General features: G+C 39.8%; 1 protein-coding gene across 1 annotated transcript in view; it reads right to left on the reverse strand.

Annotated features, from left to right (window-relative positions):
- Positions 1–18,173: 18,173 nt before the first annotated feature.
- The window catches only part of LOC134578743 (thyrotropin-releasing hormone receptor-like), a 30,606-nt gene continuing 24,975 nt past the window's right edge, over positions 18,174–23,804 (reverse strand). The window contains exon 4 of the mRNA XM_063437768.1: positions 18,174–20,277. Coding sequence (XP_063293838.1) covers positions 19,873–20,277 — 405 coding nt within the window. The 3' untranslated portion in view covers positions 18,174–19,872. The remainder of the gene's footprint in view (positions 20,278–23,804) is intronic.

Genomic DNA, 23,804 nt, shown 5'->3' on the forward strand with positions numbered 1-23,804 from the left:
ATCTCGCGAGACCCGCGGCCAGCTCTGACGCTCTGACGTCGTCAGAGCTGGCCGCGGGTCTCGCGAGATTTACACTGGGAAGCTGGAGGAGCTGCACGGAGGTGAGTAAACGCTTGCTGCCCGCCCCCCCAGGACCGCCGGGCTTGTAATGAGCCCGGCGGTCGGTATTATCGAGCACCCACTCGAATATTTATTCGAGTATAACAAGCACCCTAATTTTAGATTAAAAAAAATCGGTATAAAATTTTATACCGATTTTGAATCGAAAATTATGGGTCTGCGTTATACACGTGTGCGCGTTAAATACGGTACATTGTAGAAGTCTATGTAAAGAACTTTCACTTTAAAATGACATTTTAGTTGCATCCAATGGCCATATTCCGCTCACACCCCTGAAATTAAAGTGTTCCTCTTTGTCCATTTGAAATGTTGGGAATTATGGTAAATTGTTAACTACAAATCCTGAGCAAAGATTCTGTGCTCATACACAATCTTGTTGGGAAATTACAGTTGGTGCAATGGCCGTGCGCACGCGCATTAGACCTCCCCATAGGAAAGCATTATTCAATGCTTTCCCATGGGCAGGGCCGGTGCAAGGAATTTTGTCTACACAGGCGAAGGAGCATTTTGCCGCCCTCCCCCCTCCCCCCATACATTTTTCTTGACGTTTCTAAAATGTTTTAGAGGTGTGACAAAACACTAGATTGTAAAGATATTTAGATAGATAGATACACACTTTGTTTTTTTTAAGAGATAAAGCCATTTGACAGCCACTAGAGATGTCCTTAGAAGCAAATATAAACGCTGCCTTGGTCTCGGTGCTGTGTCCCTTTTGCACGCAGTGCTGCAATGTAAACTATTGCAGTTCCAAAGAACTGCAATGTTTACATTGCATCACTAAGTCTGCCCTCAGTGGCTGTCTACCAAAGGGGACGATTCTGGAATTGAAACAGACTTTTGGTCCGTTATCTGATGCTGGACGTCCTCAAGCTCTGCATGAGGACCTCCAGAGTCAGATTTTTACCCATAGGAAAGCATTGATTCAATAATTTCCTGTGGGGAGGTCTAATGTGCACTCGGCATTTGCTGTGCGCATGCGCATTAGACCCTGCTAGGCGCTGCGCTAAGATAAGGCAAGTAAAGGGTTTTTAACCCTTTATTTACAGGTGGGGGGGGGGGGGGCAGGAGGGAAAGGGTAGGCAGAGGGTCAGTAGTGCTAGGAACACAGCTTTGTATTCCTGGTACTACAGTATCCCTTTAAGGAGATACAGCGAATTAAGACTAAATTCGGGAACCAAGTGAAAAGGGGCTTGTTGTGGGATACAGTGAGAAATGGGATGCCGAGGAACAAATGATAGTGGATTTGGGGACAAAATGGTTTAGGATTAGGAGCCTGTAACCCCCTGTCACTCTGACCCCTTAGTGCCCTGACAGGGGGTTACAGACAGTGTACAATTAAAATATTAAATATAAAAAAAAATTCAAACTTACCCCCTTCAAGTGCTGGCAGCCAGGTCTAAAGTGAGGGGGATCTGATGAGACTGCAGGCACTCCAACACTATGGGGAGCAGTCTTGCAGAAGAGGCAGTTCTTCCAAGGTGTGTCTGCTGCCTGCAGGACCTGGACAATATGGAGTCAGGGGGAGGGGGAGGGCGGCGGAAGTCAGGCCACCTACTCACCATGAAGTCCGCCTGGGCCTATCTGCCTCCCTCCCCTCCTTGTCTCCCTCCCCTCCTTGTTTCCCTCCCCTCCTTGTCTCCCTCCCCTTCCCTTCCTGTTACAGTCCGGCTGGCCTGGCTCCAAACGCGGGCGGGCTCCAATGTACATGGGCGCCGCCATATTGGAGCCCGCAGAGGTAGCCCGACACTGTGGACCGCAGGGGACTCTGGGGGAGGTGTAAGTCACGCCCTCCTCCTGACGTCATCAGGAGTGGGCGGCGGCAGACAGAGACTTCACCTCCGTCAAGGGAGGGAGCCAAAAGGAGTCGGAGAGCAGCCTCAGCAGGGCAAGGTAGGCTGCGGCATTATAAAAATCCGAATCCCTAGCCGATGGCTGGGGATACGGATTTTTGCTCCCCCCCTGCTCGGGCGCCCTAAGGCGGCCGCCTGGGCCGCCTTATGGACGCGCCGGCCCTGCCTATGGGAATTCCGGTGACGCTGGAGGTCCTTGTGCATAGCGTGAGGACGTCCAGCGCCGTTTAAACCACTTTTCGCGTTTTAAAAACACGGAACTCCCTCTAGTGGAGGACATAGCCCTGCAAGGTAATTATTGCAGTTTATAAAAACTGCAATAATTACACTTGCAGGGTAAAGGGTGATGGGAGTTGGCACCCAGACCACTCCAATGGGCAGAAGTAGTCTGGGTGCCTACAGTGTCCCTTTAACAGCTTACAGGCTGAACTTAGAAAGATACACCTGACCATACACACTTCACCCTGTGTCCCATCTAGCAACAGGCAGCAGCTGACCAGCAAAACGTATTGACTCGGTTGGAACAAGACATTTTGCTTTAATAGGACGTATTGGGATTTAGTTCAGGCCAGAAGCTGGTGTTACATTTTTTGTGTTAGCGGCGGCTAATGAGAAGCGATAGGGTTGCGGCTCCCATAAAGAATAAAGGTTTTTTCCCTCTTTTTGCTTGGATGTAAATTCACCTCTGGCTCCTGTCAGCTATCCAGCCTGGAACAAGCCCTTATCAACCAGTGTCAATTTTGGCGGCAAATTTCAATTAAGTTTTGGTCATAGTCTTTTGGCTAAAAAGCCATTGTAGTTTTAGTCGTATTTTAGTCATCTGGATTCTGACTAAAATCGTTAGTCGACAAAATTAACACGATCAACATTATCACGTTTTGTGTGTACAGCGTGGCCCATAAGTCCCCACCCATCCAGCACACCGATACACTGGATACATGAGCTACATGGATGGGTAGGGACTTCTGGGCCACCCTATAGATGCAGAATGAACACAGGCCATGGGTTTAAGGGACGAGAGCTCCTTCCTGGTTCAGGAGTGATTTGCTGGTACTTGGAAGCAAACCCTCTAATCAGAGCAATGAGGGATACTTTCAATGTATTTCTTTTTTGCACATTATCTTATTAATTAGAAAATTAGTTACTTTTTACCTCATAGATTCACCTTTTAATAAGTTTTCTTAAAAAAAAAGTTCAACATATAATCTTTTTAAATTATTTTATCACTCTTGTATAGGTAAAGGCCAACTTGTCCCTGCAAAATTTTTCGTACAAAAAAAAAAAAAGATGTAAAGTTATATAAAAAAAAAAAAAAACAAAAAAAAAAAACACACATCTCCACACGTATTAAACTCCATACAAATATACATCACATTGGAATTCATTCACTAAACTGTTTACTAGAATGTAAAATGGATAATTGAGGCCAAAACTATCCAAACGGTAAAAAAAAGTCATCAGTTATATTTATCCAGCTTAACGGATTGTCAAAAGTTTGTTATTACTGGTAATTATACCCAATTCGTAATTTAGTGATTAAACCCCTTTACACCACGGGAAATGTAAGCTTTCTTTATAAATCCACTCACTGTTACAGCCAGGGGCCAGGATTTTCTCTCCTGTCATATGGGGATGGGTAGCACATGAAAAGAGCTGCCCTGCAGTATGTGGAATTAAAATTCTGCAGACACATCTATTCATTGGTTAAAGGGCCCACTGGGTAGCACTTATCATGAGCTGCTCACCACCATTAGTAACCCATGTGTGTCCTGGTTAATGTAAAGGAGAGATCTGGACATTCTAATTGGTAGATGTTTGTTTATAAACCTTCCATCCAATAACTAATTTATTTACAAAAAGCAGAAACTGCTAAGAGTAGACTTCAATAGTCTCACTACACAGAATAAACCAGTTACTGCTTGTCAGCTAAACTAGCAAACTAACTATGAGGACAATACTAAGTACAGTAATAACCAGTAAGCTTGCTCACACAAAACGCATGATTATTATAAAGATATTTAAAACATATAAAAACAAGCTCCTTACCTCCCAGTGAGTGTCTGCTCTATCTGCACTCACACTGAGCTTCCTGGGGTCTCACACACCTGGCTGATTAGCAACACCTGAAACTGTTACACTATCCACTAAACAGTAAATTAATTAATGCTTCTTCGTTAAAAGGGGAATTCAAACATTTATTTACTATTTGATTTATTAATTTCAGCTATATTGATCCCACATTTGAACTAACCCTGCAAATGGCAAAATTCAGTAAAAGCTGGTTTGTGAGGAAAATATATATATTTTTTAGTTCATTCTGTAATGGCAGATTCACAGCTCAGCAATGTTTTGCCTGAATTGTGTAATTTGGTTTTTAATTCACTGTTTAGTGTGTTTGAAAATGCATTTTAGGATTCCTGGTATCCAGAGCAAAGCTTTATGGGATTTAAGCAACAATATATAGGCCAGGGATGCTGGCAAGGCATCATGGGAGTTGTAGTTCAACAGCTGGGGATAAATCTTTTGTATATAAACGGTTTCTCAGGTAAAGTTGGGAGTAGGTCTGTGCAAGACTACAACTCCTATCATCCTCAGGCTTAGGGTAATGGGGCTTGTGGCAATACCATCCTACTGCTTCTGTACTTATATAGTGAATTGCTCAGTCAGTACCTAAAGAAAACAACTGGTATTCAATTAATTAACTGGGATTCAATTAAACCATATACATTGTTACATGATAGATATGTGAATGTATTCACAATATATAGGCCTTTTTGCAGCCACTGTCGTGTACATGTAATTGTGTACAAATAAAGTTTATTGAGATGACCTGTAATTTTAATTTAGGAGCGATAGATGCAGTGCTTACGGTGCACTTAATAGATATTTAACAAAGCATGATTTGACAGGAATTCAAAGTGAATTAAAAGTAAATTTTACATTATAAGCCAAAACAGCCAAACTAAAAAATAAATAGCTGAAGTAGAAACATCAACAAAGTGTTCAGTTCAGTTAATTTGGCCTGAAGTTTGAAATTAAATGAGAATTTTTGACAATACACACTTTATAGGCTTATTCGCTAAATCCTAAATTTTCGCTAACTGAAATCCGAATAGTAAAATTCTTTAGATTATAACGAAAAACCTTTTAAAAAAATTCCCGTTCCAATATTTTTGCCTACATTTATATGATTCAGATTCCAATTTACTACAACTCTAATGTTAGTTAGTACCCTTGTTAGTACTTCAGAGTTATTTACTAATCACACTAAAATAGCCGACCTGGGGACTATAGGTGGGTTGGAGAATATTTTTAGAATCAACAGGTTTATCCTTAATTTTGCCTTTTAGATTTATTCCACGAAATTCCGTTGTTTAGAGGATAATCCTGTCCTGACTTTCCACATACGGCCCAAAGTAGCCAGGACTGATAACATGGAATTAATTTTACAAGCTGGTTCTGAAAAATGATTGTCGGACCTTGAGGTTTGCACCGTAATGTTTAGTTAATTCACTAAATCAGGGATAGGCAACTCCAGATGTCCTGGACTACATCCCCCAGAATGCTCTTTCACCCAGAATGCTGGCAAAGTATTATGGGAGGTGTAGTCTAAAACATGTTTAGTGCCGAAGGTTGGCTATGCCTGCACTAAATGCTGAATTGTAAACCGGTGATCGGAGTGTTCCTTTTTTTTTCGTCTTATTGGCAAAAGGGTTTGTGCTAAGCAAATATGCTGTTATATATACGGTGAAATCCGAATTGTAAGATTTCGGCAAAAATAGCTGATATGAAAAAGTTGCTAAATCAGCGTCAGTCTAACTCTATACTGACTCTTAGGCCTCTAAAGAGCTGCTGTCCTTTCTTTAATCTGTGCCCACTGCATGCACCGCCAAGTTACACGATGTGTGTGGCAGCGAGGCAGGTATCCCAGTATCCTGTCTTCCTTCCTACATCACTGCACACTGAAACACATGCATTTTACACGCAGCAGAGAGCGTAAACGTTAAAGGCCATAGAGCGAAACGCACTTTCTTCCTACATCTGCGCATCTTTCTGTTTGCATAACTAATACATTTAAATTAATTAATGAGGGCAGTTTTTCCTTTTTTTTGGTCTTTTATTTTAAAACACTTTTTTTGCATTCCACTGTCATAACAAGGATTAAATAAGTAGAATTTAAAAAAAAAATTACATAATCTGTAAGTGCTCTTCAGAAAAGCTTCAAATCCTTCATGTTGTGCGTAGGAATTGCATTATTTAATTATATCTCTTTCCCTTGGTGTTCTATAATACAGACAATGCAAACAATGTTTCTACGAACATATTATGCATATAAATTTAACACATTGTCCCCACTGAAGCAACCAAGAGGTCACAGACCTATCCTTAAAGGGACACTCCGGTCACCATAACAACTTAATCTAAATGAAGCTGTTATGGTGCAGGTAGATCCTCAGGTGCACTCTTAGCTTATGGGGTAAAACCGTTCTCAAATGGTTTAACCCCAAAGTGTGCCTCCAGCGTTGATTCTCAGGTCCCCCAGATGGCGTCCAGCTTTTAAATCTCAGACTCAGGAAGTGGGGAGTGCTACCGAGCAGAGAGACTGCTCTTAGACTGATTACTCTTAGCCAATCAGCAGGTCCCCATTGATTAAATAAAAAAAGTATGTTTCTTTTTTAGCAATAAGTTGCTATTGGCTGGCTTATAGCATCAGCTTACCGCTCTAAGCTAATCAGCGACGCCTCTGCCTCGTGGCACTCTGCACATCATGAAACTGAGATTCAGAAGATGGATGCCACCTGGGGGACCTGAGGATTGGAATTGGAGGCACAAATCAGGCCTTAAACAATTCGAAAATTGGCTTATCCCTTTAAAGTAAGAGCCAGATTAGTTTAAGTCTAGCTATAATTCATACATAATGCTTCAAAATTAAATAGCATCTAAAATCACTTCCAAACTTTAAGTGAATGACCCTTCATTGAACTTACAAGATACAATGCAAGTACAGTGTAGTTCTCAGCCTCTCTTTGAGAGCCTATCTGATAAGGCCCAGGTATTAAAGGACACTTGTCTTTGGACCAGATACCGGTTGCAAATAGCTTCATACTATTTGGTTTACAAACCAGAAAAAACACGGCTTTATTGCTCTACCATTTCAAGGTATTTTCCAGATACCAAAAAATATAACCAGTCATTTCCCAGACACAGTCCCCTTCAAGAATTTATCCTGACACCACTATTGGGTAAATATCTTATGTGTCCACCACACACATCACACTGATGGGCTTAATTTTTACATCAAAACCCACTGAGCACTTCACAAGAAAAGAAAACAAACTTGCAGCCAGTATAGCTTTAGCTACTCGCAGAGCCAATGGTGAACGGTGGGCCACTCAAAAATCCCCTCTACCCAATGATAAGCAAACAAATTCAGGAATGCTTGGGCGTAGATAAGCTAACAGGTCAAATACACAACATCCCAAAGATAAGATATGGGACCCTTGGCTGGATGGAGACACCTCTTTACCTCGGTAGACGCTTCACTTACAATTTAAATATGATAGAATCATGCAAAAATTGAGGTCCACTTACCCTGTCACCCCTTACCTCCTTTCCACTTCTTATTTTTCTTCCTCTGTGGTGGCTGAGTAGTGGATGCCCAAACCCTCACCGAGTTAATCCTGACCCATCCTATCCACAGCCTCACAGCCTCACAACAATTTAAGTCATGACCCTATCTTCTCCATCAGCTGCAACCAGAGGCATAGTAAAATTGCTCCCAGTATTGTCAAAAATCTTGGAAAAATGCGCCCAAACACGCAACTATGTGAATATTATCATGTTTAAATTATCTGACCCCTGATCAATTAGGCTTTCAATCAGGGGATTTATCTGACCACTGATCAATCAGGCTTTCTTCAACTGCCCTCTTAAAAGTTTGCAATGACATCCAAATTGGCATGGAACAAGGAGACTTAACCGGAGCTACAGTTGCAAGAAAAAGTATGGGAACCCTTTGGAATGATATGGATTTCTGCACAAATTGGTCATAAAATGTGATCTGATCATCATCTAAGTCACAACAATAGACAATCACAGTCTGCTTAAACTAATAACACACAAAGAATGAAATGTTACCATGTTTTTATTGAACACACCATGTAAACATTCACAGTGCAGGTGGAAAAAGTAGGTGAACCCTTGGATTTAATAACTGGTTGAACCTCCTTTGGCAGCAATAACTTCAACTAAACGTTTCCTGTAGTTGCAGATCAGACGTGCACAACGGTCAGGAGTAATTCTTGACCATTCCTCTTTACAGAACTGTTTCAGTTCAGCAATATTCTTGGGATGTCTGGTGCGAATCGCTTTCTTGAGGTCATGTCACAGCATCTCAATCGGGTTGAGGTCAGGACTCTGACTGGGCCACTTCAGAAGGCGTATTTTCTTCTGTTTAAGCCATTCTGTTGTTGATTTACTTCTATGCTTTGGGTCATTGTCCTGTTGCAACGCCCATCTTCTGTTAAGCTTCAGCTGGTAGACAGATGGCCTTAAGTTCTCCTGCAAAATGTCTTGATAAACTTGGGAATTCATTTTTCCTTCGATGAAACCAATCCGTCCAGGCCCTGACGCAGCAAAGCAGCCCCAAACCATGATGCCCCCACCACCATACACAGTTGGGATGAGGTTTTGATGTTGGTGTGCTGTGCCTCTTTTTCGCCACACACAGTGTTGTGTGTTTCTTCCAAACAACTCAACTTTGGTTTCATCTGTCCACAGAATATTTTGCCAGTACTGCTATGGAACATCCAGGTGCTCTTGTGCAAACTGTAAACGTGCAGCAATGTTTTGTTTGGACAGCAGTGGCTTCCTCTGTGGTATCCTCCCATGAAATCCATTCTTGCTTAGTGTTTTACGTATTGTAGATTCGCTAACAGGGATGTTAGCATTTGCCAGTGACTTTTGTAAGTCTTTAGCTGACACTCTAGGATTCTTCTTCACCTCATTGAGCAGTCTGCGCTGTGCTCTTGCAGTCATCTTTACAGGACGGCCGTAACGGCTTTCTACCCCAGGAGCTCCGCGGTACTTACCTCCACCGCGATCCGCTTCGAGAGGACTGCCTGACAGCCCAAGCCCTCCCCCGGCAAATCAGGCCCCCGGGGGCCATGTGATCGCTCTCAAAGAGCAATCACATGGCCGCAATAGCTGGCTGTGGATCTGCCAACAGGGGGACTGTCTGGGCTGTCAGACAGTCCCCCTGCTGGTGGGTAGTGTAAAAAATATTTTTAAACATGTTAAAATAAATTAAATGTGTGTGTGTATATATATATATATATATATATATATATATAAAATATGTATATAATATGTATACATCTTATATATATGTAACGTCATACGTAGTGTATTTTAATATTATGATAAGTACATATATTAGTATTAAAATACACTTAGAATGAAGTTACATATATATGAGATATATATTATATATATATATATATATATAATATATATATATATTTTTTATATTTATATATGTATAATTACAATAATAAATAAATAAAATATTTTTTTAAATGAAAATAAATTCTATCTACATATGTAATTTCATTCTAACTGTATTTTGTTTTTAATATATATATATATATCGGTAACAAAATACACACAGAATGACATTCTATATATATCTATCTATATATAAAATACAAATAACCGCAAATATATATATAGATAAATACATATAATTACATAAATAATTACATAAGTATACACGTAAAATTTAAATACATATATATGTATATAATATTTATTAAAATTCCATGTGTATATTTAATTAATACTAAAGCAGAAAATAGCAGATACGGCTGTATGAGCAATATAAGCTAAAAAGGAGGGATAGCACATAAATGCTATCTTGGATTAACGTTACAGTACACACTTTTTGTATATTTAATTAATATTTTAACATGATTATGTGATTTTATTAATTAAAATATGATTGACGTGCCTGACAACCCAGGCAGAAAGTGCAGAAAACTTAATTTGCAAGCACTATATTTAGCCCTGTAACTTTCCAAGACACCATAAAACCTGTACATGGGGCATGCTGTTTAATTCAAGAGACTTCGCTGAACACAAATATTTGTGTTTCAGAATGGTAAATTGTATTACAATGATGATATTTTCAGTAAAAGTGTTTTTGGCATTTCTCACACACGAACGGCACGTTTACTGACGATATTATTGTTGTAATATCTTTTACTGTTTTGAAACACTAATGTTTGTGTTGAGTGAAGTCTCCCAAGTATAACAGTACCCCCAATGTACAGATTTTTTTATGGTGTTCTGGAAAGTTAGAGAGTCAAATATAAGGCTTGCATTTCATTTTTTTCACATTATAATTTGCCAGTTTGGTTGTTTGCCTCAGAATTTGCCAGTTTGGTAATGTTGCCTTTGAGACAGTATGGTAGCCCAGGAATTACCCCCATAATGACATACCATTTGCAAAAGTAGACAACCCAAGGTATTGCAAGTGGGGTATGTCTAGTCTTTTTTAGTAGCCACTTAGTCACAAACACTGGCCAAATATTTTTTTTTTTGCTTTTTTCACACAAAAACAAATATGAACACTAACTTTGGCCAGTGTCTGTAACTAAGTGGCTACTAAAAAAGACATACCCCACTTGCAATACCTTGGGTTGTCTACATTTGCAAATGGTATGCCATCATGTGGGTAATTCTCATTCCTGGGCTACCATACGATCTCAAAGGTAACGTAACCAATCTGGCAAATTTCAATGTGAAAAAAACTGAAGACTGAAATGTGCTATATTTTACCCTGTAACTTTTACCCTGTAAAACACCGTAAATGGGGGATACTGTTGTACTCCTGAGACTTTGCTGAATACAAATATGTTCATTTTATTGTAGTAAAAGCAAACAGTATTATGATATGTACAGCTAAAATGTCAGGCGGAACTACAAATTTTTTATTTTATTCATAATAAATTATGTTTCATATATAAAAAGTTTATGATAAATGAAAGCCCTGTTTCTCCTGAACAAAATGATATATAATGAGTATGGGACCACTTAATATGAAAGAGGCGAATTACGGTTGAACAGACATATAGCGCAAATTCCAGTTTTTGTTTACATTTTGTTTTGATCAGAACTATTGACTCTGTCCTGAAGGGGTTAAATACCTAGGTATGTTGCTAGACCCCAATCTATCCTTTGGCCTTCACATTGAAAAAATCTCTTCAAAACTTTACCCAAAACTAGGTGCCCTGTACAGAAACAAATTTTTATTTTCACTACAATTTAATGTTTATTGAATATATGAACCCGGATGTAACTGGCAACCACATGTGTAACTTTTGCATATTTTTTACCAGTTAGCTACCAAAGTACCTTTAACATTTGATTGTTTACAATCTTTTCTCTTTGATATGCCTTGTTTGTGTTTTTTTTTCTTGGCTTTTGAAAAAAAATGAGATAAGCAAACATACATTGTCTATTTTTACAATGACGTGACATATTTGTATACTGAGCATAGTATAATCTTTTGTGAGAGAGCCGTCAAGATGGGTCGTCTCATCCGCGTGAGTGAGCAATATATGCCCAAGTGGGTTTAAGATGCCGATAGGTAGAAAAGGATGGATACAAAGTGATTGAAATCTGGGGCCTGCGTCTGTTTCTTTTGTTCCTTGAGAGCTTTTGAACGTCTCTCAAACACGGGCAATTGTCCATGAATGCATAGAAATACAGAGGCGAGATGCATATTGAGACATACATTAGTAGCATGATAAATAGATTTTATTTAAGTGATGGAATGTCATATTGCCGAGTCTCTCTGTACTTAACTGATGTAGACAAAAGGAAATTAAATGATTATCAATGGATTTATCTAAAACCCATTCGAAGGGACACTCTACACTGTTATTTTTTTTTTTTTTTGCATTACGTAGCTATAACGTTAAATTAAATACAGAAAATATATATATATATGTATATATACATACTATAGTTTGCAGCTTTCTTCATAAAGTACTATCCAGACTAAAATGTAACTGATACATTTCAGCCAATCCTAGCAATTATTATTGGATTTATATAATATGGAGTGTTCAGCATATTCCATAAGGTTCGTATCAGCAGTATTTTTACATAACATTTGCATTTCTCTTGTCAATTCTCTCTATTTTCCAGTTTGTGAGAAAACCCCTTTTTACTGGGGTATTAATACAGCAAATTTTCTAGCCTTTTGGTGTTCTTTTTAACCCCTTAAGGACACATGACGTGTGTGACATGTCATGATTCCCTTTTATTCCAGAAGTTTGGTCCTTAAGGGGTTAAGAGTCTGTAGATACTTTGCCCAATTTTTGACACGACTCGTACATTGTGGAGAGGTTGACGAGCTTACAGAGGCCTAGTGCTCACAGTGGAGGGGAGAGGTGGCCGATTTCCCAGCCTAAAGCAATCTGAGTCCTTGAATCCACACGCTAGTGCCCTGTACCCAATCAATTGGACCCGTGGGGGTTATTCCTGTTCCCAATGGGGGGGGGGGGGATTTGATGCTAATCACCTGGAGATACTCTACCTAACCGCCATTGATACCTTTTCATAGCTGTAACCTAAGGTGTCATCTGCACTGACCTCTATGACACTGTGCAAATGGCTAAGTCTGCAGACTAACAATCTAATAGAAGCATTTGACAATCTCTGCTCTCAAGATTGGGACAAGTTGAAACAGCGCAAACAAGATGGAACTAAGTTGCGCCAGTGAAATGCGGAGAGCCCTCAACCACTCACAGCCTCCATTACGGCACTCGAAACAGGTCGCTGCAGCCACATACCTAGGAAGCAAGGTTCGGGGGATAAACCTACACATTGCAGCCCAAAATCCGGAAGGGTTCTTCGTTGGTGACGGATGGGCCTTCTGTGAAATCTCCCTGGGCTCCGATTTCCGCTCAAAAACTGGCAGGATCTGTGGTGCCAGATGCTGGCTCAAGAAGTGACCTGGGGCTGGTAGAACTGACTGTTTTGGACTTGCTTCTATGTTGGTTCAAACCCATTTTATTTAACTAAAGCTGTACCTGAGGCTGGAGTAGGTTAACAGGCCATCATCTAGGGATGGTAGCCAGTATTTGGTTTTGTCTTTTTAACATCTGCTCAGTATCTCTCCCACGTTACCCCAGTGGCCCCCCACTCTCAGGTTATTTTACCTTTTCATTTTCATTAATTCTATTTCATGTGCCAAAGTAACTGCAGTTATTATATTTAAATCTGTTTATGGTTTATTAAGCTGGACGCTCAACTTGTCTACGTAATATGGTTGTAACTGTTTTATTGAGTCTAAGTAATCCAGTTCCCATATAACATGTCTAGTGTTGACTATTCCTTATTACATTCACCCTAATAATAGTTGCTTTATCCTCACAACTGATCGTTCTCATTGCTCACCACTTTTAGGTCTTCTATCTGATGACGTATATACCTTTACATCGCTGTAACTGTGGTTCAGACTGGATTTTTTGCCTTATTTTGGATCAACAGCAAAAACCGCTGTGAAAAAGGCTGTACTTGAACAGATGTCTCTTTTCAGCCTATGTAACTGCATAACCAAAACTTAAAATTCAGGTGTAGTGTGATTATTATTATTATCCGCTTCACACATTTATCAGCTTCATGCGTCTCATTACTATTTTTCAATTTCTAGAGATTTATAAAGCACAGACATGCTAATGATTTCACAGCAATAAAAATAAGAGTGATAAAACACATTTGATATTGCAGTTTTGCCTATTTAAAACATTTGATGAATTTGTAGCTATAATTTGCTTTAATTAGGAGAAAGTAACATGTATACATAGAGATGGTGCAGGGTTTGTTTTTTATATATCTGATGCAATCATTGTATGCATTAGCGATGTAGTATAGTGGGGTTGGTATGACAATTCTCAAAGAGTAAAAATATATATATATATCATGTTTCAGTGGAAGATACATATAGCCGCAAGGGCAACATATACTATCATTTAGCAAGTACAAATAAATTACTTTCAATATGAAGGAGGGTGGTCTAAAGACAAACTTGTATGTTAATACTTAACATCTTAATAAGAGGAACAACTGCTTAACAACTAGAAGGATCATCAATATCTTTAAGGGAAGTGTCAGGATACCTTTACAAATGCTGTGCCAAAATCGTTGTACTTAAACCTCCCAAGTATCTAGTAAGTATAATAAAGCAAGTTGAGTTACCTTTGAGCCCTCCATGTACAGGAGTATAGGTTTAGCTACAGTATGCGCGGTGGATACTCTTCATTGTACAAAGTAGGGTCAATGAAACGATTACCCCTAACCATGGGGATTGCTTTTGGGAGGAGGGGGGTGGATTATTTAAGCCAGGTAATGGAGCTGTTTGTGGCAGGAAGCCTCTAAGTTGTTACTTGAGCCCTTAGCTGTCTGTACAGCTTTAGATCAAGCAGCTAGTAATTTATAAAAATAGAATGCAACCAAATATATCAACATATAATACATTTCCTGAGTCAAGAGAGCCAATTTCATTTGTAGGAATCAAGTCCCCAGATCAGAGTAAGTACAAAGTCTTGATAGGTCCCATGTCCATTTGGTGGTAGGTCCTGAGGAATCTGGTGGTGGTGGCCCAAGAAATGTCGGATCCTCCTGTGGAGATAATATTTTAAGGACAGTTCCATTGTGAGTAACAAAAATCCCGGGGCTGTCCAGATGTAAGTTATAATAACAGTCTCCTGTAATTGGCTCTTAATTGTGTGAAGTTTTCTTCTCCATTGTAGAGTAACTCTGGTGAGATCTTGGTAAACTTGCGTATGCAGTCTTGCCTTGTAAAAGGTTATTACATTACAGCATACTGATGCTGTTGCCTGTGGTGATTAATGCTGTATACCCTGTTAAAGATAACCTTTTTGGGGGAAGTCCTTCAAAGATGTCATACCGTTGTGTAAGTCCAAGATGTCCTCATCTAAGGCTCTGACATGATCAGTAACTGCTTTGATCCCTGTTTTAACAACTGCTATATCTGCAGTGTAACGGATCCCTTATACTCCGACTAATTATATCCACTGTAGTTCTCCCAAATCCAAGGTAAAGCAGTGATTATAGCTCCCAATTCCTGAAACATCAGCCTAGACTTGATGAAGGGTAGAAACGAATGTCTTTAATCTGGCCAACTGGCCCACTTATATGCAAAATCAGGAGGCAGAAAAAAACACACCCAGAACGCTCCCACAAAATGGTTACAAATTGGTGTCAGCATGACTAGGCGTAAAAGACATAACATTTTAAAACACATGAAAATACATAATAAACATATATGAATCCCCACAAATATGATATCCCTGGATAGCCTGGATCTGAGCGCCCAAGTTGTCCAAATAGTGCCCAGATCCCACGAATACAGTTGAATTGCCACCGGGGTAAAGTTTTGACCGCTCATGAGGCGTCTGCCCAAATTAGTTCCATAGTTTTAGTGATAGCGGTCGGTCAATTTCGGGAGTTCCAAACCGAACAAAAAGGTGAATGGTTTCCCTGGCTCATAGGTAGCAATTGTTCGCCTTGTTCGTGCAAACAAACCTACCGAACAGCGCTCTCCCGACTTATCGCTGAAAGAACCAGGCGTTAGTATATTTTCACCAGTGTTCATGCGGTTGACTGCCCTACTTGTAGTTCCAGACACTCGACCAGGTCCCACTGCCTGCATTCATGCGACAAGATGGCCACAGTTTTCTCTAGCACATGGCACATGGTTCAGTTATTTGAATGGCAGCCACACAGAGAGAGCACTTAGGTCTATGGTTTCTTTGTAGTTAATGAGCCAGGGGGGAGTGGTTGGTGTTCGGTAGATTTATCTACCGATCGCAGGGAAAGTGTTTCTGTTCAGGGAACTATATAAAACAAACCAGGGAAAGTTCTTGTGAACAGAAGGAAAAAGTATTACGTTTGGCACAAGATATATGGCCCATAGTCGGTGAGCAGGAGGCTAGCTTCCACACTCCTCCAGGAATTCGTGGCAAACGTCCAGGGTAAGGAGGGTTTGTCACATGCAGCAAATAACTTCAGAATGTCTATGAACAAGTTTTGAATGTCCTGTTTAGTAGCTAGTATGGAAACCTCTGGAGCTCCTGGTGGAGCCATGATAACCCCTCAGTTTGGGGGTGATTGTAAAGCATCCAGTCTGTTGACACCAGAGATTGTGTTACAGGCCTCATGACCTTCACAGTTGGCCATTTTGGTGTGCACATGTCTTTGTAAGCCGTCACATTTGGTTTCTAGAATGTGTGTCCCATGACTGCAGAATTTGGAGTATGCCCTTTCAAAGCTCATGTCTGAGTGAGTTGTCCACTGTGATCAGAATGAAGCTTCTTACTGCCGTTTGTGTATGGGGGTAAGTAGGCCCCAACCTTGCGCCCATGGCAGTTTGCTACCGGGGCAACAAAGAAGAGCATTTATCGATAGGATTTGATCTCTAGATGAAAATAGCAGCTGTATCATAGGTTAATGTTTTATGATAGGGTGGATATAGGTTTTATACTTATCACTCCTACTTTTTTTGTAGAGTAAATGGGTTTTCCTACTTAGTAGCATTAGAATCTGCTCACACCATGAGCTCTGCAGGCAGCACTTTGACTGCCCATCTGATTGAGCAACTCTTTGAGCCGGGCAGGGAATTGTGTGAAGTGTTTGCACTCACTGCAATGCTCCTGTAAGTGGTGGAGGTGATCAGGTAGTACATACTCACACTGTACAAGTACTTGTATGGCTTAACAAGGAAGTGATGTTTTCCTAAATTATGTCAGAGAGGAGAGAGTGGCATCTGGTTCCCAGAGATTGAATAGAAAATTAAGTAACAGCAAAAATTGTAAATGTAATTTTGCATGAACAGCTACTTAGCACTGTCATTACTATAGCTATGGCATTTGAAGTTGTAACGGTACTTACCCAGTCTGCATGCCGGCAGGAGTCCTGCCTCCAGGCGAACTGCGTGCGGCTCGAACACACCTGGCTCCTAGGGGACGCGCGCACCGAATAGTCTGATCGGGCGCGCGGCCCATAAAGTATTGGGAACACTGCTCGTGTCACAAGCACATTTTTAAAGGGGAAATGGGAGCCTAATCTTGCGCTCGGCTCCCATTGGCCCACGTCGCCCCTATTCACGCACATTTTGGGGTGCAGGCATGACATAGACCAATCAAATTAACAATAAACATATTTAAACTTACCTGGCCCTAGATTCTGTGCCCTATTGGGGTTTCTGTTCCCAGTAACCTTTAGTGCGTTCTTTGTTATAGTGTATTGTATTCTGGTATTGACCTTGGCTTTGGTTCCTGACTCTGAGTTTCTCTTTAACCCATGCCTTCTTTTTTTTGATCTTCTGATTATTACCGTGTACCTGACTCTGGCTAGTTCTCGTTTTCGCTGTCTCTCGGTTACCCTGACCTCGGCTTGTACTTCGACTACGCTTTACTCTGTTTAACGTTAAGTCCTGCCACTCTAAGGCCCGGTAAGATGTTTATATTTCCTTAGTCCGTTCCTTGTGATCCTAAACGCGGCGTGTTAGGGTTATACTCCGAGATAGACGTGTTTTTGTTATCATAAAAAACCCATTACCTGGGATTATCTAAAACAAAACAGCAAACAAAAAACACATACAACCATTTAGGATTCATTTTCCATTTAACACTGGTCATTTATTTCAGTTATATTTTAAGTCCGATACATATCACATATTTGAAGAAATACAAAATGGTAACTACAGTAACTACATATAAAAAAAAAAAAAAGTCAATACACAGACTAATGTTTTTGCTGCAGAGGTATAGAAAGAAAAAGAAAGAAAAAGCAATAAATGCAACAGAAAAAAAAGACTGTTCTTGTATAATAGAATTTTTTTTATCAAACCATCTCCGGTTGTGCACACTATGCTTTTATCAGTCATCGTGTTTTGATTTATGATACAATTAGGTTTTTGTTTTTTTTATTAGCTATTTTGTTCTCTTCCAGCTTTAGAAATTGAAAAAGTTCTAAAGGTGCCTCTTTGTCCAATGTCGTACTGTCACAATAACCTGTTATACACACCGAGATCATGCATTATTCAATTGTTGTTATAAATCCAGTACTATCTCACCAAAATAAACAGAGTAGGACTTTAATCTTTTATTTTATTTTTTTTAAATTTCTTAAAACACTTGTTTTCAGATAATGTAATCACTGGATCACATCAGGACACGTAGCACAGAAAATACCTACACACACAGATCATTAAAGGGTGCAGATTTACAAGCAGAGGTCAACAGAGCTTTGAGAATTCAACTCATTATTGTCATTGCATTGCTGGGTTTTTTTTTTGTTGTCTTAAAGGGACACTTTTTGAGCTGAGTGGTGAATGTTAACTTGAAAACACAACGCATTTTGATTCCGCAAATACTGTCATACAATTGTCAAAATCAGCAAGCTGCTTTATTACAACAATGGGGCTATGGTGCAAGGGAATTATTCACTAAATAGTGAGTTGACATAGATTTACCACCGAAGAGCAAAACTTAAGACCAAATAGTTGGGGTTGAACAAGTTTCCTTGTGGGCGATCAGATCCGGTTGAGTGTTACTGCTGAACGTTTAGCTATAAATAAATGTTAAAAAAAATACTTTAAACACCGTAACCACTACAGCTCTCTGTAGTGGTTGTGCTGGCAGTAGCTTTACTAATATAAGCCCAGCAGTGCAGGACTAGCACATTGGCTGAGAGCATCAGCTGATTTATCTCAGCCAGTGAGCTAAGCCCTGTATAGCTCTTCAAAAGAAGTAGTGCAGGCAGGGAACGGTGCCCGCAGACTCAAGATAAGGAGTCAAACTGTTCTAAATATGAAAATATGGTAGTATGATTTATTTGTGACTCAGCTCCTTCTGTACCATATGATATTCATACTGCTATGATGCAACTTCAAGATTGTTCTATAGGACAAAAGATGAGCGAGCTATGATCTTCACGTATATAGCCTTCAACACCTATAACTGGCCTTAACTTTGGTAACTGTTGCACTGAAGGAAGGCCTTTTAAAATTCCGGTTATGCCACGATACACTCAAAAAAAGTAAATGACACAAACAAAAAAAATTGCATATCATGTAAACTGAACAAGTTTCCGAATATTTTCTTCTTTTTAATTTTTTTTAATAATGTTCTCCATTGTACAAATCCTTAAAATACTTACGGCAGGTCTGCTTTTATTACTCAAATTGTGATGGTTAATTTTGACATATAATGTGCTTAATTTACACATGCTATTGCTGGTATAAACAACAGCAACAACCTTTTTTAAGAAAATCATTTTTGTGACGTCAATGGCTCAGTTAGTTATATTATTATTTACTATTCATAGACACTAACATGCCATGTGATGGTAGGTTTATTCTCTTTCGGTCTGGTGTCTCCTGTGTGAACCCCATATATTTTGTCGCCAGGTAAAAAAACGTTGATACTTTAAAGATATGGCCGCTGTAATTGCCGTTTAAAAATAAGATTTGGCATGTATTGTAATTTGATAAATAAATGACATCCACTTTGGTGGTTGAATGAAGATAATCTCCTAATTTTAGGGATTAAGGATTGTGGCCTTATCTGCACACAAAATGATACAAACAAAGCTTTAACAATTAACCACTTCACCTGCCACTTCCATGGCATTGGCCAACCTGGCGTAATATAGCACGGGAACACAATGAACAACCACTAGACATTTTCTTTGATTTTGCCATAAAAATGTTGGCTTCGCTACATCAGATGGAATGGAATGTTCCCACTTAACAGCAACACATTTGCAATGTTACACAGACCACAACTTAGATCATAAAAGAAATAGGTTAAACGACGCTGTAGTAAAGTTCTCCTTCAATTCCTCCAATGCTGGTCTGTTTTGCTAGAACCGCAGGTTTCTGTAGGACAGCCTTGTCTTTCTTCTCCGCTCCAGTGTTGTTTGCATCTCGAACCATGCTGTAGCTATTGGTGGTCATGTACATACTCCTCCTTTGGGTGTCTTCATGCCCACACTTGCACAGTCTCTTGAAGGCGGTGCGGAACTTCTGGGACATCACATTATAAATCACAGGATTGATGGCACTGTTGGCATAGACGCAAATGCGGCAAAACAAAAGGAACCAAGCGTCCAGGTATGGGTTACTCATGAAGGAGTTGACTAAAACTAAGGTCCGATAGGGCATCCATAAAAGAGCAAAGAGTATCACCACCACTGCTAACATCTTGGTGACCTGTAAAAAGAAAGAGAAAGATAATTAACTGATAACATAAATATTGTACAACAGCAATTCTCAAACCAGTACTCCGGTGCTTCCAATAGTCCATGGCTTATGGATAACCCTATCTGTATACCGGTATTTGGGAACAATACTAAAATACACACTAGTGGGAAATAACAAATTTTAGAAAAATCACCATTTAGCAAATATACCCCCAATGAGAACATGCATTAATTTAACTATGCATTTTTCATTGGTGGTATAGCTAAAAATAGTTTGCAAAAGCTGCAGATCTTATCTTAATCTTATGTTAAGCCTTCATAAGCCCTCCCCTTCTAATCCCGCCCAGACTTTCAGTGACTGTCCAATCACAGACTTCCCAATGCAGCTCTATGAGAAGTCTCTGCAAGGCAGGTGCTCTGGGCATTTTCTGCCTCTTGAGTTTGTCTCCACTGAGCTAACCAAACCAGGAAGTAACATAACCTATTATCTGATTGACAGTTGGAGAGGGAGGGAGGGGGGGGGGGGGAGTTGTAACAAGGTTAGTGTAAAAAAAAAGCAAGTTGAAGGGCTTTAGGAGCCTGAAAGGAACCCTTTAATAAAAAGTGAGAATTAATTTTGTATAATGTATCTGCATGGTATAGTAAGAGTAGGGATAGTTAATAGGGCCATATTTGTATGTGAATATATGTCTTCCATTTGCTGAAGAACATTCTGCCATAGAATAGTCCTATTGTGCATAGTACATGCAGAGGCATCGGCAAACATCTTTCTTTTCACATATTTGTTTTTATTATTGAAAAGGTATTTTGCAATATTCAACATAAAAAAATGAACATCTTTCTGACATGTTGTGCCAACAAACAATAATTCAAGCCAAAAAAAAAACATCTTTATAATTGCAATTCCATTCAAATATACAAATATGAGCAGGTTGAAGGACATGAACAGTTTGCTCAAAGGAAATCTACTTAGTGTTATTTATTATAACGAAAATCACAAAGCCATTAAAACCCTTCCGTCAATCTCGGAACCTGAGTTCCTTATTCCTCTATGACGATAATTTCTTCCATGTCTCACTATTACTAATGTCTCACTATTACTAATGTCTCACTATTGCTAATGTTTATTGTTTCAACTTGTTATTGCCGAACGCAATGCGCTACTCTTTCTCAAGAAAGAGGGAGGGTGGAACAGAGGCACAAGTTTGGGAGTGGACCACCCAGGTCATTTGGAAAGTAATATTTCTATGGAATTTTTTAGCTCATCGCAATTAATAATATTATTTACAAAAAATTGGATGTATGTAGTAAATAAGGGTGTAGGAAAGGCAATTTAACTAGGAATATGCCTGGTTGTTTGTTTAACCACTATTAAAGATTACTTATACGATAATAAGGACTCTCAGGGTGACGGGTACTTCGTTTGTCACTGAGTGATTTACCTAAAGATGTGGTTAGCCATTCTGTGATCAGACTGAACTTCTGTGAACTTATTTGAAGGGATCAGCTCACTATTTACAGAGCCTTGATCTACCTATCACTAAGGTCGTGTCTGATCCATAATCTGCAATAAAAATCTTAAACCAGTGTAAGGAGTCTGTAGATATAATTGCATGCATGATCACATACAACCTCTAGTAGAGGAATACGGCTCGGTAATTAAGAAGTCTATTTGAAGCCAGTTCTAAAACTGTTGGCCAGTAATTTGTCAGGGACTCGGTCATGTAGAGATGCAATTATTTATGGTTAATAGGACAGTATTAACTGAAAACATATATTTAAGTTGATCTGTCATCAGAAATAGTCCATGCACCATCATATAGCATTTTGAAAGCTTTATATGTCTTGTCTTGATCAATTTTCAATCAATTTCGGTTTAACACAAAGTAGTGAATTTCTAGGTGCCAGAAGGATTATGATGAGACCAAACATGAGAAAATTCTACTGTGCCAGTAGAAAAATTACTATTGTGCATCACCGACACATCTCAAGTCGGACTTTTTTTTTTCCTGTTTCCACAACTTTCCCAGAGTTCCTAACTTCAGATGCAAATGAGAACTGTGACAAACTTGCCTTCGCCACGAGCTCCTAGAGGGAGCTAGCTTCCTGCCCCAGGACTATGGGCCATGGAAAGGACCTGTAAAAAAACTTGGTTTGTGGGGTTTATTTGTACTGTTTGGGAACCGAAAAGACTCACGAACTGCGGATTACCACTGTGCTTGTTAACCCCTGTTAACCTCTCCTGATACCTCAATCATCAAGGTTTCTAATTGTTCGGCTGGGTGGCCGCCGTTTGTATGCATAAACACGTGGGAACTGAGTTGGCCATCTTGTTCACAAGAATGCAGGCAGCGGTGTTCAGTCGTCGAGTTCATGGAACTACAATTGGACACAGGTACTCCCGAACACCATTGAACTTTGACGAGTGCCTGCTTTTTATCCACACATGTCAGGAGAGCGCAGTTCGGTAGGTTTGTTCGTATGAACCATACAACAAACGCTACCAACAAGCCAGAGGATGTGTTCGGTAATTCACTCGTATGGAACTCCTGGAAGTGACCGGCCGCTACCACTGAATCCCTGGAACTGATTTGGGCTGAGGCCTCGTGTGCGGTCAGTAAACTTTACCCCGGTGGCAATTCGATTGTGTTCGTGGGATCTGAGCGATATTTGGACAACTTGGGCGTTCAGATCCAAGCTATCCGGGGATGTAATATTTATGGGGGTTCCTATATGTTTTATGTATATTTCTGTGTTTTTGATATTTTGTATTTTATGCCTAGTCATGCTGACTCTGTAATTTGTAACCATTTTGTGGGTGTGCTGTGGGAGTGTTCTGGATGTGTTTTCCAGCCTCCTGATTTTGTATATAAGTGGGCCAGTTGGCCAGATTAAAGACATAAATTTCTACCCTAAAGTAGTAGAGGTCCAGGCACTCCTTGTTTCAAGACAGGTACTTTATTAGGAACCACAACAGCAACGTTTCGACCCCAAAAGGTCTTTCTCAATTTTTTGAAATTTTGAAATTTTTGGAAATCTGGTGTTTGATTCCGGTTCAGCAAGCACCCTGGCTTCAGATTTATGGGAGTGAGTGCAGTTCCACACACACTACTAAAGATTAATTACCACCCATCATCAAGTCTAGGCTGATGTTTGGGGAATTGGGAGCTATAATCACTGCTTCACTGGGGATCTGGGAGAACTACCGCAGATATACTCGGTGGTATAGGGCAGTGCTCCCCAACCTTTTTATCGCCGCGGACCGGTAAACATTTGATAATTTTTCCGTGGCCCACTTGTTTTGATTTAATAAGACAAAAAAAACCCAAAGTCACATATATTAAAAAAAACACGCAGACACATACATAGTCAGAAAATCACAAACACAGTCACATAAAGACATAGACTCAAAATTGTGTGTATGTGTGTGTGAGCGGTGCAGTGTGTATGTGAGGGTGGCAGTGTGTGTGAGAGTTGCAGTGTGTGTGTGGGGGGCAGTGTTTGTGGGGCAGTGTGTGTAGTGTGTGTATGGGGGAA

This window comes from Pelobates fuscus, chromosome 12 (assembly GCF_036172605.1).
Source record: "Pelobates fuscus isolate aPelFus1 chromosome 12, aPelFus1.pri, whole genome shotgun sequence".
Classification (NCBI taxonomy): Eukaryota; Metazoa; Chordata; class Amphibia; order Anura; family Pelobatidae; genus Pelobates; species Pelobates fuscus.